The sequence below is a fragment of the Borostomias antarcticus genome (assembly GCF_949987555.1).
Source record: "Borostomias antarcticus genome assembly, chromosome: 2".
Classification (NCBI taxonomy): domain Eukaryota; kingdom Metazoa; phylum Chordata; class Actinopteri; order Stomiiformes; family Stomiidae; genus Borostomias; species Borostomias antarcticus.
Genome location: NC_140235.1, coordinates 33628115 through 33645646, shown reverse-complemented (window position 1 = coordinate 33645646; position 17532 = coordinate 33628115). Strand labels below are relative to the sequence as shown.

The following is a 17532-nucleotide window of genomic DNA, read 5'->3' as shown; positions in this document are numbered from 1 at the left end:
CGGTCAGTAGCAGAACTACTATTACAACTGATGCAACTGATGCTAGATGGTTGCATTTTGATCCACTTGTATTACGAGTTAGCATTTGTACACCATCATCTTAAATTATTTCGAATTTCCCTCCGCTTCCGGGGACTCTACAACGACTTCCCATGATCCTTCTGAATGAAGCTACGGCGTTGCCATAGAAATTACACGTCTTGCGGCTGCTTAATTTTGGCCCTTCGAAGAGTCCGTACTCCGTACATCTCCGTTCCTGTGCTAGATATGGCTAGCTACAGTCTCAGCCTTCATTAAAAATAAATTACTTTAATTTCGATATAGTTCCTAATTAGTCGGTGATTGTCAGCTGTATCGTGATTATCTGACCCTCCTGCGTTGTCCTTTTCTGACAAAGATGTCTTTCAGAAAAGTAACAAAGCTGCTGTGTGGATTTGCCGGCGGGTCTGCGGTACTCGTAGCAATGGCAGAATCGAGGGGATACATGGAAACACCGAGCCAAACAGAAAGTTCTAAATTCTGGACAGCGCTGACTGTTCTCCAAGCTGCTCAACCTCGGACCTGGTCAACAGGCAATGACTACACGGTGACATCCACAGGTCCTGGGACAGGGGCTCGCTGGGACAATAACTGGGATAAGTACGTCGCTTTGATGTCTAATTCTGCCTCAAAAGTAGTGTGATTGAAGGTTTCATTGAAGCAGCGCTGTTATTTGAATTTAACTTCCTCATATCAGACACCAAACACAGCATGGCTTTTACTTCATAGGCTATAGGTCTGTCTGTATGTGCTGTGATATGATCTGAACCCCATACATGTTGGCAAATGTGTTACAGGCGTGACCCCCTGACTCTCAGAAATGGAAAGAAAACGAAAGAAAACGAAAGAAAAGGGAGTATCAGTGAGGAACTGAACTCAGAGTTGGAGAATAACAAGCCCAAAGCCACTCGTCACATCATCTTGATCCGGCATTCTCAGTACAACCTGGATGGGACTGCGGACAAAGAAAGGATCCTTACCCCTTTAGGTATGTGCATGAGCGATTATATACCCTTTTAGGGGTGCTTAAGGTCAAGCTCAAACTTGCTAGTTTAGAGATTATTAGCTCTCAGACCTACTGTAGCCTCCTCGCACACTCGCCAGTTAACGAGCACATGCACTTCAGTGTTCCTCCTAGGAGTTTTTCGGGGGGGGGGGGGGGGTTTCTTGCCAATATTTGACAGAAACACCTCAAGACACACATTATTCTAGGCATATATATCTAACTATGACAACTTTTGGGTTTCATGAGTAATTGATTACAAATTTATTAAAATTCAAGAAACCAATAAAACTGACATTTATTACTGTTTAGATCAATAACTTTTCCAATATCTGACAGAAATAAACTCAAGCCACTTGTACATTATTTTAGGCATATACAATTTATCTTACTATGACAACCTTTTCTTTTCGTGAGTAGCCTAATTGATTACCAATTTATCAAAATTCGAGAAATCAATAAAATTATATTTATTACTGTTTAGGTCAGTAATTTTGCCAATATCAGACAGAATCAACTCAAACCAGTTGTACATTATTCTAGGCATATATAAATTATCTATGACGACCTTTGCTTTTCATGTGTAATTGACTACCAATTGATTAATATTCAAGAAATCAATGAAATCATATTTAATAGTGTTTAGATCAATAACTTTGCCAATATCTGACAGGAACGCCTCAAACCACTTGTATATTATTCTAGGACTATATATCTACAACCGTTGCTTTTCATGAGTAATTGACTACCAATTTATTAATTTAAAAGAAAAGCTGAAAAGAAATCGCAAAAGCATTGCTTAAAATATATAGCCTAAATGGGAAAGATGTGAATTAACTTGAAATGCAGCTGTGTTATTTATTCCACAACACATAGCCTAGCTAATGTTAGCCTACATAGTTACACATATCAGAAGACATAAACTAAACTGTGGTTACATTACTTGTGTAGCTAGCTATAGCAACAGAAAATATTTTCATTTCATCTCTCACTCCCAGTCAGAAAATGTCCGCTAGTCGCAATGCTAATGTTCGCTATGTTAAACTCCATTGAGTTATGCAATATTATTTTTTTTTGGGGGGGGGGGGGGGGCTTTTGGGTCGGGCTGCCCCTCCAAGGCAATGGTAGGGGAAACACTGCACTTATTCTGATAGAATTGGGCTTGATGGTATATATATCCTCACTCATTCATTGGTCTCTTTTTCATAGATGGACATACCATTTTTCAGGTGAGAGAGTAAGGCCAACAGGATGTTAACTGACAGCATTTCCCACAGCAACCCGATATTCAATTAGAATAATGTTATAAATTAATATGGATCAATACCTATTATGAGATTATAAATACTCTGGCTGTTATGTTTGCCTTTTGTTTGACAACAAAAGAGGGAGAGGAGGAGAGAAGAGTCCAGAGAGAAAGAGAAAGAAAAGAGAGAGAGAGCAAGAACCAGATGAGAAAGTGGGACAAGTAGTCAAGACAGCGTACTGTAGTAATGCAGTTTCTGTTTTGCCCACATTCTAATCTTTGCAGTGGCCTCCACAATTATTTCACATAATTAAGCAGTATATTGATATACTGTTCAAACGTGGAACTCCTCTTACATTTATTTACATCACAGATATTCTGTCTGCTGTATTTATCAGATTATATGTAATTTTCTAGTTGAATATAATATGTTTGTGTGTGATTGTCAGGGCACAGAGGTTGTGTGTTTGAGCATAGTAAGTAAGAAATAGCATAGGGGCTAAGCACCCCTAAAGGTTTGATCCTAGAATCGCCCCTGGGTATGTGTAAAACAAAGACGCACTCGTCAATATTATGGAGGTTGAAGTTGAATCCTAATGATGAATTCCTTTAGGCAGGGAGCAAGCAGAGCTCACTGGTCAGCGGTTGGCGGCCCTGGGGTTGAAGTATGATGTCATGATCCACTCCACCATGGCCCGTGCCACAGAAACAGCCAACATCATCAGCAAGCATCTTCCAGGTCAGAGGGAAATGCACACTGTGATCATTATTGGCTGTGCAGAAAACTCGCAAAGAGGGTAACGACTATCATTCACTCTCACTGTCTCTATCTGCTTTAGATGTGGAGACGGTGAGCTGTGACCTGCTCAGAGAGGGTAGTCCCATTGCACCAGCTCCACCCATATCCTGGAAACCGGACTTTGTGGTGAGTGATTATTCACTATCCCCTAGAAAGATGTAATTACTGGACAATTCATGTGTTTGCTTGACAGACCTTTTTAAACATGATCAGTGTCTAGTGTGGAAGTTAAAGAAATGTTATTGCTTATTAAAGATTACATATTGCTCTTGCTTGCTTCTAAATGGAGTATATGACACGTGGCTATGGTTATACAGCAGGCAGGGGTGAGTCATGCCTGAGCCCAGCTACCAGCTGCTGTCCCTCATGTGGCTTGAATGAAGGACTCTTTGTTTTTGTTTTGTCTTCTGGAGGAACCAAAACAAGATGAGCTCATCTCCTGACTTGTTGATTCTTTTTGTACCCATCATTAACCATCATTCCTGATTGTGTCTAATTGTGACTTTTTTCTCTCTGCACATAAAATAAATGTATGAAAAATACTGACGGTCTGGACAGGTTCTCCTTATTGATTGGAGAACAATTGGATTAATTTCTTCTACAGTAGCCTAAACCTGTTCTGTTATCAAAGCAGGTACTTACTGTAGGTTAGGCTAATGGATAGAACTAGTATTGACATGTGAGAGCAGGTTTGACCCTTCTGTCACTAATGCTTCCTATCTCTGCAGTATCATGAAGACGGGGCTCGTATCGAGGCAGCCTTCCGTCGCTACATGCACCGAGCAGATGCCGAGCAGACAGAGGACAGCTATGAAATCATCGTCTGTCACGCAAACGTTATCCGCTACTTCGTGTGCAGGTCAGTGCCTCTTGTCATCCAGACCTGAGAATGGATGCTTTCTTTCTCATGGTAAAGTTAAAGGTGCTATGGATAACATTTTTATGTAGACAAATCATAAAATAAGAACCAATTAGAAATGGTGCTTAGAGTACAGACCTGCGCGTGTGAGCAAAACATGTTTGGTATTGCGCATTCGTTAAGTTGAGAGCTTAATGCCAGTCCAGTGTGTCTCTGTGACCTTCCCATGTGGATATATGGCTGCTTCAATTCCCCCTACTGACAATGAATGGGCGGAATTTTTTGCTCCCCAAGTCCAAAAAATGAATGGTGGTCAATGGCCGGCCATGTTTGGGCAGCTTGTGGACCCGCCCTGTGATTTGGATCTGCTCCAAAATTTAATGGGTTCTAAATTGGCCCATACTACATCCCTTCACCGAGTTTCATGAAAATCGGTCTGGTAGTTTTTGCGTAATCCTGCTAACAAACAAACCAAGAAATGGCTTGTGGACCCACCCCGTGATTCGGATCCACTACAAACTTTAATGGGTTCTAAGTTGGCCCAAGCTACACTCCTCCACCAAGTGTTATGAAAATCGTTCTGGTAGTTTTTACGTAATCCTTGTCCAACAAATGAATGGAATTGAATGGACAAACCAGGAAATGACTTATGGACCCGCCCCGTGATTCGGATTGGCTCCAGAATGTAATGTAAGTTGGGCTATGCTACACCCCTCCACCGAGTTTCATGAAAATGAGTGGTAGTTTTTGCGCAATCCTGGTTCAAAAAATTAATGGTGGTCAGTGGCCGGCCATGTTTGGGCAGCCCGTAGACCTGCCCCGTAATCTACCCCCACAGAGATACCACACGGGTCGCTCCCCCCACAGAGATACCACACGGGTCGCTCCCCCCACAGAGATACCACGCGGGTCGCTCCCCCCATAGAGATACCACACGGAACGCTCCCCCCACATAGATACCACACGGGTCGCTCCCCCCACAGAGATATCACACGGGACGCTCCCCCCACAGAGATACCACGCGGGTCGCTCCCCCCATAGAGATACCACACGGAACGCTCCCCCCACAGAGATATCACACGGGACGCTCCCCCCACAGAGATACCACACGGGTCGCTGCCCCCACATAGATACCACACGGGTCGCTCCCCCCACAGAGATACCACACGGGACGCTCCCCCCACAGAGATACCACACGGGACGTAGTACTACTGGCTCACAAGCCTTGTTAGAGGTGGAAACCAAACATCAGACAACTCGGACAGAGATAAATGCAACATTCATTGGGGACCCGTCAACATTTTTAAAGGGAAAAACAATACTTTTATTCTGCATCTTTCGAAAAGTTCTGAAAAGTGTTTTTTTAATGATTTGTCCACACATCTATAGCACCTTTAAGTAAATGCTTGAAAGACTTGTAATGGTAAAGAATGTGATGGCTAGGTGGTTAACATGGTTGTCTGTTGGTTGTTAAAGAGCGTTGCAGTTTCCTGCAGAGGGCTGGCTGCGTCTGAGCCTCAATAACGGCAGCATCACCTGGTTCAGCATCCGACCCAGCGGCAGGGTTGGGCTCAGGATGATGGGCGACTCGGGCTTCATGCCCCCTGAAAAACTCACCCGTACCTGATACTCCACCCAGCACCTCTGGCCTGGACCCAACTTTACCTTCTGAATCTCTTTTCATCAAAAGCCATCATTTCTCCCTGTGGCATGGTTATGCCTGACCTGACGTGTCCAGATGGTTTGAGTGGAGTGAAACGCGGTCTTGTGAGATCAGGATGGTCTCACAATGCTCGGTTTTGCCCACAGTGGAAATCATCTTTTTTTTTAAACCTTTTGTATGGAACAGTGTGCTGAATCTTGACATAGATGCCTTGGTAACATCTAGAGAAGTATTTTGTTACTATCTAATCCTTTATGTTGCTTTGTCTTTATACTAGGGACACTGAGTTAGAGAGGGAGATAAGACAGCTGCCTGTTTGCGTGTGCTGGTGGGAACCTAGGGGGTAGGTGTCAAGGGGTCACTCTGGGGTGCTACAGCAGGGGAAACCATCCCCACCAGACCATGGATTTATTCTCCTCTAGGTGGAGGGGTTAAATTCCACTCTGGGGGTGAGAAACAAGTGGCCACACCAACGGGTCAAGGGCGATGTAGGCACCAGGGGTGATGGGGCCATATCTCACAGGCTTCTGGCCTCGGCCCTCTGTCTGGTAACTAAGGTGGTATGCAGAGAGGGGGGGTCAGGAGGGAGTCTACTTGAGATTACACCAAAACCTTGGGCTTTGATTTGGAGACGGCACGCAGGCAAGGCAGAGAGGCAGAGAGAGAGAGGGACTTGGGTCAAGATTCAAGTGCCTATTGTAAGTTGAACTTCTGTAAATAAATCTATCTGTCGCAGCTTCTTATCCCGTGTTGGAGTGAATTCTTCAGTAATTCTTCATTACAAGAAAGACAATTAGCATCGTGGTTATAATTGGGTGATGCTGCACCTCTTTATTAAACTTTTAAAAAAAACAACTAAAAAAAACAACGCAGAACAACAAAAACAAGAAGGCATCAAAAGCCAACAATTTGACCTGGATTCAAAGATTGAGCAGAATGAACCAGCCGAACTTGGTCTCCAGCCAACAGCCAGCGCGGGGGACGCCTTGCAGCTGACCTGACGGTCAGGGCCATAGTCACACTCGGTGGGTGAGTGGCCAGTCTCGAGAAAAGTAAGAATAAGCAACCCTAACTATACACACACATAGCCTCCAGCACATAAAATCATTGTTGAATGTACGTACATGCATATGATATCAAAGATACCTGAATAATTTGTGAACGCATTGTTAAAAACAGGTAATTGTTTGAATACGCATATCGTATGCATCGGCCTAGTACGCTATAGGAAGATAGCCAATCAAAAGGCAATCATACAGGCTGGCTGAAAGCTACGACCATCTCATCTAGACGGTGTCAGACATAGGTGTAATAAAAACGCCTAGCGGGTTGGTGCCAGATGACTTGGGGTGCTTGCGGCCTAATACGGTGAAGTTAGGTGCGTCTTCACGATTGAGCCGTCGCGCATCGACAAGATAAAATCCTGCCATAAGGTTAACTTGAATACTTATTGCTACTGCCTGAGCTACAGTACGCAGTTTCCACCTCCTTTCTCTATCATTCGAAGCGGCTGAGATACTACAGTACACAGCCCCTCCCTTCTCTCTCAGAGATGTTGAGCTTGTGTTCGCATACTTAACTTCCTGTCTCCAGTGAAAAGAAAACATTACTTGCCGAGCTGAGAGAAGAGGAGCCAGCAAAAGGAATCAAAGAAATACTCCCAGGGGGCGCTGTGGAGCAGTGACATGTAAAGACGTAGTTTTAACGATCTCCCGCTCAGGGCAATACAGATTTCATTAATTATTCTGTTTATTACATTTGGATCAAAGCCATGGATGTATTAATAGAATCATACTCCGTCGAAACATCAAGATTCTAGAACGGGGTTAGTCAATTTCAATCGATTACGCCGTTAAGCACCAGTTTGATCGCAGAAATTCAGAAAAACTAAATGGTCAAGAAGAAGGCCGCAGAAGCCCAGGACTCCCCTGAGGCCATGCAGTCCAGCGAGGGTACAACCGACCTAGTAATGCTAATGGCGGCTATCCAGAAATCAGAGGTCTCAGTAATTAAGAGACTTGATGAAAGTGCTGCTTCCCTGTCGAGCTCACTGAATGAGAAAATTGACTCCTCCTCCACTGACCTACTAACAAATTGAGCTGTCGGCAGCCATTGAGAAAGTTGCCCCGGATTGTGCAGCGCATGAGTCTTGCTTGAACAGTGTGGAAGAGGCGGCCAACGACTACTCGGACAGGGTCGTAATGTTGGAGGGAAAACTGACTCAACTCCCTTCTCAAGTCGCCAAACTCACAGCGAAAACGGAAGATTTGGAGTCCAGACAACAGAGATCTAATTGCCGTATTTTTGGGGTGAAGGAATCTGGTGCTTTTAACTCAGTGGCATCTGTAGCTAAACTGCTTCAAGATATACTGGGCCTGGATTACATGCCTACACTTGACCGGGTGCACAGAAGTCTCCAGCCAGAACCGAGAGACGGCGAACCGCCCAGACCCATCATTGTCAAGTTCCACTATTTCCAGCAGAAAGTGGAAGTGCTACAGAAGGCATCACGCGCCAGCCCCATTCTCCACAACGGCCAGAAGATCAGAATCTACCCGGACTACACAGCTTCGGTGATGAGGAAGAGAGCAGCCTTGAGAGGGCTTCTGCATCGCTGTCGGAACACCAAGTTTGACATCCTTTATCCAGCGATACTGAAAATGACCACCTCAGCCGGACTGGAGAAATCTTTCGACGACCCAGCCAAGGCAAAGGATTATATTCTCACGCACCTGCAGCCCTCGGGCTGATGGACTATGGTCCTCCGGTAAGGTAGACCTGCAGCCCTCGGGCTGATGGACCATGGTCCTCCAGTAAGGTAGACCTACAGCCCTCAGGCTGATGGACCATGGTCCTCCAGTAAGGTAGACCTACAGCCCTCGGGCTGATGGACCATGGTCCTCCGGTAAGGTAGACCTGCAGCCCTCGGGCTGACGGACCATGGTCCTCCGGTAAGGTAGACTGCCATTGCTGAGAAGTAGCCCACAATAGCCTATGAGCCCCGTCAAGCCGTAATATGTGCAGCTGGACTCATTTCCTTGTTCATATATTGAGAACTGCCCCATGTTCTTTGCAGCGCTGTTTGTTTTCTATAGTGTTGTTTGTTGGGCGTATAAAATAGGCGAGAGATTTGGCTTTTGGCAATCCTCACATGGACACGGTTTGAACCAGGGGACGGGACACGCATAGCGCTAACTGTTGCTCTTTAATAGCTCAATAGCCCATAATGTTCGGTCTAGCTATCGTCACACAGTACGTTACCAGACGGTGCATAATAACACTCAATGGCGAACAGAACGGTTGCGTTGTGAATGTAGTCTACACAATTTATTAAAATGCTCTGAGTGGAGTAGGCTAGTACTAAGGTTTAGCTTTATTTGACATGTTAGTATTAAGCTCTAGTTCGGAAGGGTTAGCTGCGGCCTCATATGTAGGCCGGCAGAACAGTTTGTTTGGTTTAGCCCATATGGCTTTTCATATGGAATTTTTTTTAATCAATTATTATCATTATTATTATTGTGGTTTTTTTCTATGCAAGCATCCAAATTCACCGACTCGTTGACCACTTCTATTTTCTACTATCTATTTCTGATTGTAATCACTATATCACTTTCCCTCAAATCAAGTTTTATTTGGATTTCTATGGGTAAGCCAGGATTACCCTGGCTTATAGGACCTATCGCCACTGGTAGGGGTACCAATAATTTGCAACACTTGGGACAATTTAATTGTTCCTATCAAAACGTAAACAACTATAATTCCGCACCAAAACGAAGTCCATTAGGCTACGACAACTCGTGCTCAAACACCACAACACCTTTTATCAAACTGAAATAGCCCTGCCAGTGCTAACCATCTCTGGGCTACTGTATTTAACATAATAACATTGCATTCATAAGCCATCGTTCTGACACCATAAGGGGAAGCTTGTCAACGACATGCGACAACAGGTCCTTATCTCTCACATACTGTAGCAGCAAATTCACACACATTGCCAACATGATCAATCTGAAATGCATACGGTTGCATGTTCACCGAGAAGCTGTATTTTAGGGCGCTATAGGGACGAGAAAATAACTTACCTGATATAAAATGGGCACCGCAAACACGGGCATTTCTGATTATGTCCTCAGTCCAGTCCGTAGGCTATGCTTAGCCACGGGCAACTCCATTTCTGAAAAGGCCGGTTTCCTCTTGAAACGAATAAAGTTTGTCATTAGAGCGCCGATTTGTAGCCTACACCCGTAGACGCAACAGCCAGACATATTGATGGTATATAAAATACTAGTCTTTGCACTAAAATACGGCTCGCTCTGAACTCGTCTGTCTCCACCTGCTTCTGTTTCAAGAATGCCCGCGCATACATAGCTGGGTCTATAATGAACAAATATGACCCAAGCTCTATTTTAACAAATGCTGGGTTCTGAAGCCTCGGCGCTACCAATAAATAACTTATTTAGACGCGTTCTGTCCGAGTGAAATTATTTTTCCGAGGTCTTCTTCTGTGGTGGTGGCGGTGCTTTGAAACTTCAACCCAGCATTTGTTAAAATAAGTAAGTTAAGTTTCATGTTTATCTGACACTTGTAGGCTAAATATGAGCGCCTCTCCTAACTAGGCCGACACCGATTTATTTTGACGGAAAAGTGAATGGACCAGCAAAGGACTGTTGTCTGGCATGAGCGAGCGGAATGCGACAACGGGACTGAGAAAGGCTACATTTCAACCAGACATTCCAGTGAAACCAGGTAGTCAAAATAACTTACCTGATATAAAATGGGCACCGCAAACGCAGGCATTTCTGATGATTTCCTCAGTCTAGTACGCTTAATAATGGCGATTTCGTCTGTCTTCCTCTGCTACTGTTTCAAGAATGTGCGCGCATAGGCTACTTGTGCTGACTAGGCTCTAAAAGGGTCTATAATTAACAAATATGCTCGTTACATAACTTCTACAACATCCAGTGAAAAAATATGTCATGGTACCTTGGTATGTCCACACCAAGGATTGAACTCACAACCTTCGTGGTGATAGGCAGCACACTATCCACTCGCACTATCCACTCGGCCACCGCTGACCTTGGAATTCTGTGGAGTCTTTTGGTTTTGATGTTCTGGGACCACTGCCTCTTGTGGTAGCAACAATGGAACTGCAGGTCAACAACACAACGGAAAGAGGAAGGGAGTGACAAATAGGATTCCCTCTTCTTGGTGTCGGCTTACAGCCAACACACAAAAATACACCCCGGCTAAATTTGTTTATTAACCCTCCTAGATGATGAATCCATTGAGAAACAGACCTTCGCTCTCCACGGTCACGGAAGTGCCACAGATGACCCAACTATTAAGCCGGGCACATCTTTACAGAGCCCCATTGTTAAATCATCCCTGAAAATTTGGTCTCAATTTAGGAAACATTTTGACCTCTGTCAAACCAGTACTTTTTCCCCATTGTCTTCTAATCATCTTTTCCCATCTTCACTAATTGATACAGCATTTAAATTATGGCATAGAAATGTCCTTGTCTTCTTTGGTGATCTTTTTATTGATGGTGTTTTTGCCTCTTTTGACACTCTAGGTAAAGATTACAATATCCCCAAATCTCATTTCTTAAGATACCTACAAGCCCGCAGTTTTGCCAGTAAACATTTCCCCTCATTCCCACAACGACCTACCAAGCAATTTAATTTTGTTTTGAAACTTAATCCCTCTCTTAAAGGTGCAGTCTCCAGAATGTATGGCATGATCCAAAATATAAACCCTCCATCATGGATGAAAACTAAATCTGCATGGGAACAGGACATTAGCTGTGACTTACCTGATGACACATGGCAGTGCAGTATAAGATGTATACATACTTCATCCTTCTGTATAAGGCATGGTCTCATTCAATTTAAAGTTCTTCATCGCCTTCATCTTTCCAATGAGAGATTGGCCAAAATATATCCATCAGTAGATCCCCAGTGTTTGCGATGTCACCAGAGCCCGGCTACTTTGTGTCACATGTTCTGGTCGTGTCCACGTCTGGTTGATTTTTGGACATCTGTTTTTGAGTGTTTTTCAATTATGTCTAATATTACTATTGATCCAAATCCAATCACAGCTATTTTTGGTGTCTGTCCTGTAGAAAGCGGGGATAGACAAATGCAATTGCTTTTGCCTCGCCATCTCATTCTTTTTGGTTGGAAGTCGGAAAAGCCTCCATCTTTCTTACAGTGGGTGAAAGAAGTTATGTTAAACTTGAATCTTAAGAAGCTGATATGCACCATGCATGGATCCTGTAAAAAAAATGTAACATGGATTGTTTAACATGCATTGAACAAGTATGGAGGCCCTCTATGGAATTTGTAGAGAAGCTATCCTTTGCATAACCACTGTCCTGATAAATTTCACATGGTATGGCCCTTCCTTATGGAGTTTGTAGAGAATAGAAAGCTATCCTTTGCATAACCACAGTCATGATTTTGTGATGATGTGATTGTACAAGTGACAACAACAGATATGGCATCTATTGGATGTTTTATTTTATTTAGGTGGGCTAGCTTGTAGCGATAGTGATATTCCCACTATTGAGTGGGAATATCGGAGTGATATTCCCACTATTTCTTTCTTTATTATTATTCTCCCCAGTTTTTGTCTCCTTTCTAACTTCTTCATACTTTGTGTTAGAAACTAAATTAAAATTTTTAAATGTTCACAATGTTTAGCTCTTTAACAGATGTATTGAGATTTTTTTTTATTTTTTATATAGATATAGTTTTTTTTAGCAATTTAACTTTTAGTAATTTTTGTGCCATTGAAACTGCTGGTGAAATGTTCAGTATCATTATGTTTTTAGAGTGGTGGCAGCTGTTGCTTTGAAAATATTCACACATTTTGTAAACTGCTGGCACTCCTACAGTTTTGAAAGCTCACACACATATTATACATCAAAACGTTCACACACCTGTGCTGATTCGTAGAATGTAAGTATCTAAGCTGTGTGACTTACAGTTTCTGAGGTATGACGATTTGTTTGGCAACTGTGCTCCCCATTGAAACGTATGGCAACGCACTAACTTTTGAGCTGCTAATTTTGCATTATTACTCTTTTTCTAATTTGTCGCAGTTTTAACAGCTCATACACATATTATATATTGAAATGTTCACACAACTGTGCTGATTTGTACAATGTAAGTATCTAAGCTGTGTGACTTATAATTTTCGCTGTATGACGATTTGTTCGGCAACTGCGCTCCCCATTGAAACGTATAGCGAGTGAGTCAGCAAATTCTGTGTCTTCTATGCTTTGGTGCTGTACAGCTGTGCTGCTGCTCTGTGGTTGCTATGGTGACAGTTCACAGGAGAGAGCCTGAAGCAATCAATATCCTGATTCATACAAGATCTAAGCTGTGAAATTTATAGTTTTTGCTTTATGACCATTTGTTTGAAGACCATGCTCACCATTCAAACTAATGGCACTCCACTCTAGCTTTTGAGTTGCTAATTTCTGAATTCCTACCTTTTTTCTAACCTGTCACCACTCCTACAGTTAAGCTAAATGGATATATTATACCTCAAAATGTTCAGCTGGTTCCCAGGATTCCTATGATGTAAACCTCTAAGTGTTGACATTTATACTTTCTGAGCTGGAGCTGTCTGAAGCTGGTCATTCTTTCCCCTTGCAAACAATTGATGGAATGTTCAAAATGTCAGTTGGGATTTGAATTTGGGTGCATGGGCAGCCTGTTTAAGGTACAGACACCCTTGGACCACACAACTCAGCCCGTGAGTGGGCTAGCGACACACGGTCTTCACTGGTGAAGGCAGGTGGGTGGCCCGGAGAGGGCTACACTGTCCATGACCTGCTATGCCATGAGGAGGTGGAGTCTCGCCACCACGCCACTATCCACGCCACAGGCCCCACAACTCAGCCCCTGAGTGGGCTAGAGACACACGGTCTTCGCCAGAGGGTGCATGGAGATTGCCTGGGGCCTCATTTATAAACATTGCGTAGAATCCACGTAACTAAGTTAGCTTAGCTAAGTGATTACTAAAATATACGCACAAAAAATCTCTGATTTATAAAACGCTGCGTATCACAACCCATGTTCACTCAGGCACGCCTACGCCAGCTGCCCTTTATAAATCACAATCAACACTTAACGAACGTGAACGCGCGTTCTGATCACACCCCAATTAACGCCCACAATTGCCTATAAATGGTCAGTGATACGCCTATACATATGCAACGACAATGTAGCCGAGTGCAAAAGGCAGAAAGAGAAAGATACATTTTACCGATGCGAGGTGGAGGTATTGGTCAACGAGGTAGAGACGCCGCAAAAGTATCTTTTCGGAACGATGATTTCACATGTGCACGACTGATAAGAGCATCTGTTAGGCCTGAGTGGTCTGTTAGATAATGAATTATCTATCATGCAGGCTATATTGGCATTCGTTTAGTGCGGTAGGCCTTATATAGGTGGCTGCTTATATCCAAACTGATAATCATTATAAGCCTATAGTGTTGTTGCATGGGTAATGGGGTTTGGATCTATATTGCACGTAATCTAATGCTTCACAGGGTGGCCCATGAATAAAATGCCTAACTTATCAACGTATAAACGGGTCAATTTACAATGACACCCATAACAATGCAAACATGTAGGCCTATAGTGACTACTTAAGGCAAGTATCCCCAATTTAACTGTACGACAGATCTGAGGGTTCTTTGCAGCAGCCAATTTGTGTATTTTCCGGGATATCATGCATTTCACATACTTTCTCAAAACATTCTGTAGGCATATAGAAGCTGCGTGTTCTAATGGATGTTGCGGGATAGCCAAGCACATATTAGAACATCTGCCAAGTACCGGCATATCCAAGGCCCCGTGCGTCATGGCCTACTATAATCCAGCTATATCAGTGCCTGTATCGAGGTCTTGTAAATATATGGGGTCCATGGATGAGTTTCATGTGATTCTATAAAGCGTAATTATAGCTACACACATTACGAATCGTCATTCAAATTAATAATTTGAATGGTCTTGCTAACTTGCTCCCTTGTGTTCTTACAACTTGGAGACGCATCACCTATGCGCTGTTTTGCGCACAGCTAATTCTACCAAAGCGGCATGTGAGCATTGGGATGACATGCGTTTTTAGGCCCACATTCCTCGTATGCCTGCTACATGACAATCATAAGACAATATGAGGATATATGATGATGTACAATATAGCCTAATGTAGCCTACAGTTGCCTCAAGTAGGACATTTCCATTCACCGCTCAACATCATTGTAATTGCGGCTTGCCTCAGTGGTCATTCGGGTTTACATAAAAGCCTAATCAAATATACATAAATACATTAACGAATGAATAGGTGGATAATTAAACATACGAATAATTAACTAAATAAATGATTAACTGAATAAATATACTTCAACGCCGAATGCAACATTTGTTTGGTGCGGTATAGGCCTTATAGTTGTAGGCTAACGACATACGGAATCATTACTATGATAAACTATAGGCTCGTGTCGTGTTGTGTTAACGTAATGTGGCTTTTATTCATAGGCTACTGCCCGTGATGCTTCTCGGGATAGCCTATAAATGAATAGGCCTACAACATAACATTATATTATGACACAAATGGGTAAATTCACAGACACATCCAAAGCAATGCCGACATTATTTCGTGATTAGGCTACGGTGGCGATTGATTCCGTTTAAACTGTGTGACACATTGGAGGGTTTCTTGCAGCGACCGATGTATTTATTATTCAATATGTCATGTGTTTCGCAGACTTTCCCGAGTTTCATCCCTCTGCCATCGGAGTCGCGTTTTCCCCTTTCTCCAGAAACGTGCTTATCGTAGTTAAAGGAGGGTCGAAGTGTGCGTAGAGTTACGCACACCTTCCGCCAACTTATCGCTCAGCTTGTTTTTTATAAATACCGAAAGTTGCGTAGAAAGTTGCTCAGCATGGGTTACGCACGCTTTTGTACTTACGCAACGTTTATAAATGAGGCCCCTGGTCTGTAGTAGTACTAGCAGTAGCTGTTACATACAGCTGCAGCAGCTAGCCCACCTCACATTTTCTCCAGGAAATGTACTTTCTAGTTTATCATTGTTATTATTTTTTCTACTAGCTTTGATTTGTATTTTTGTATATTTGAAAATCTGAAAATAAAGTACTTAAAAAAAGAAAAAAAGAAAAACTCTCGCCCCATACACTGGGAGACTAACAAAGCCAAGGAGAAGACAATATGTCCCAGCTAGACCAGAAAACCTTGAACGCTGGGCTGAGAAGGTGAAACATCCACGTGATGTAGAGATAGACAAGACATGGGATGAACTCAAAAAACTGCGGGGGGTTTATGACCTTGACCTCTTTGATGGCATATCCATTCCGAGTCACAGGATGACCGCGACAGACAGAAGCTCTAAAGGCAAAGATCACCACCTCCCTAGGTGAAGAGGGAGCTGATTTCCATGCTGGATGGAAGGATGGGCACGACTGGATACAGAACGGAGCCAAGGTAGCTGTAAGTTGGAACAAAGTGACACTCTGTTTCCAACACAAGACTGAGAGGTTCTCTGAATTTGAAAGGTGGAGGGTGACACTGCTGAGGCACGGGGGTCTTCGCATCATCGATGAGGAGACCCTGCCAGCCACCAGAGTCAAGGTGGTCACGCAAACGTTCGTCAGAGCGCTCACCCCAAGACTGAGAAATGCCCTGTCGTTTCACTAAGTAGTAAGTAGACTGCTCCCAGTCGTTTCTCTAAGTTAAAGTTTAAGTCCAACTGATTGTCACACCTGAGTGTGTGAAATTTGTTCTCCGAATTTGACCCATCCCCTGGGGGAGCGGTGAGCAGCAGCAGCACCGCGCTCGGGAATCATTTGGTGATCTAAGTAGTAAACAGCAGGTGACAAACCTGACTGGGCCGACATGAGTTACGAAGAACTGAGGGAGAAGTTGGCTCTTCTGGACCAGAACCTACTGTAGGTGTGGCCAAGGAAGAGAAGAATAACAAAAATGATGGCTCACCAGCTGCACAGGGAGAGAGGAAGAAGAGAACCGTGAGGTGCCATTACTTTGGCCGGCCTGCTCACTGGGAAACTGTGCAGGAAGAAGATGCATGATGTGAGAGTCAGAGGAGGTGCAGCTGTGGTCCAACCAGAGCCACCTGCAGTCCAGACGGCGCCAGCTGTTGACTTGGTTTATGCTCAGCAGGCTGCCCATGTCATGGCTCTCCCTCCGCAGCAACAAGCCATGCTCAATACTGCCAACTCCTCCCCAACACAGGCCTTCGCTACTGCTCCGCCTGCTGCTCACCCTTTTCAGTAAAGCCCTCGCTCCCTGCCCTTCAGGCCGCTGTCTCCCCAGAAAGCCTGTACATAACAGCGACTTTAAATGGGCACAAAGATGTGGATTTTCTGCTTGACACCGGAGCAGTGGCTACAGTGGTTCCTCACCATTACATCAATGGGACAGACGTTCAACTGTGCAGCAGACAAGACAGCATGTACGGAGCGGGGGGAGAACCAATACCCGTGACACAGACTCAACCTTTGTAGGTGTAGGGTTAGGGGTTAGGGTTAAGGTTCGCCAGTCTTCATCAGGGCAAGCCGTCAGTGTGTCCTTGATCAATCAGTTTGTGCGAGCTGAGATTGGGTCAGAGGATGTGTTTTCCCTCAGGGAGCACATTCAGGAAACACAGTATGGAATTGACAACCACCATTTTCTGCTCTTGTCAGTAGTTGTGTTTGTCTTCCACAAACTAAGGCTGCATCACATAGCAAAACTGAACAGTCTTAAACTACAGAGTGGCAGCTCCCGAAAAATGTTATGCAAAACAGTTCTGTTCCAAAGGTTTTAGCTTCGGAATCATGGATGTTTTAATAGAACTGTATTATTAGGAATGCACGTTTCAGCCCATACTC

General features: G+C 43.7%; 1 protein-coding gene across 1 annotated transcript; it reads left to right on the top strand.

Annotated features, from left to right (window-relative positions):
- The first annotated feature begins 256 nt into the window (after positions 1-256).
- Positions 257-6251, top strand: LOC311325507 (serine/threonine-protein phosphatase PGAM5, mitochondrial-like). Its single transcript, XM_084458221.1, has 6 exons — positions 257-639; positions 837-1027; positions 2902-3027; positions 3128-3213; positions 3816-3946; positions 5423-6251. Exons 1-6 carry the CDS (start codon positions 398-400, stop codon positions 5571-5573), a joined length of 927 nt encoding a protein of 308 aa, XP_084314347.1. The 5' UTR covers positions 257-397; the 3' UTR covers positions 5574-6251.
- Positions 6252-17532: the final 11281 nt, after the last annotated feature.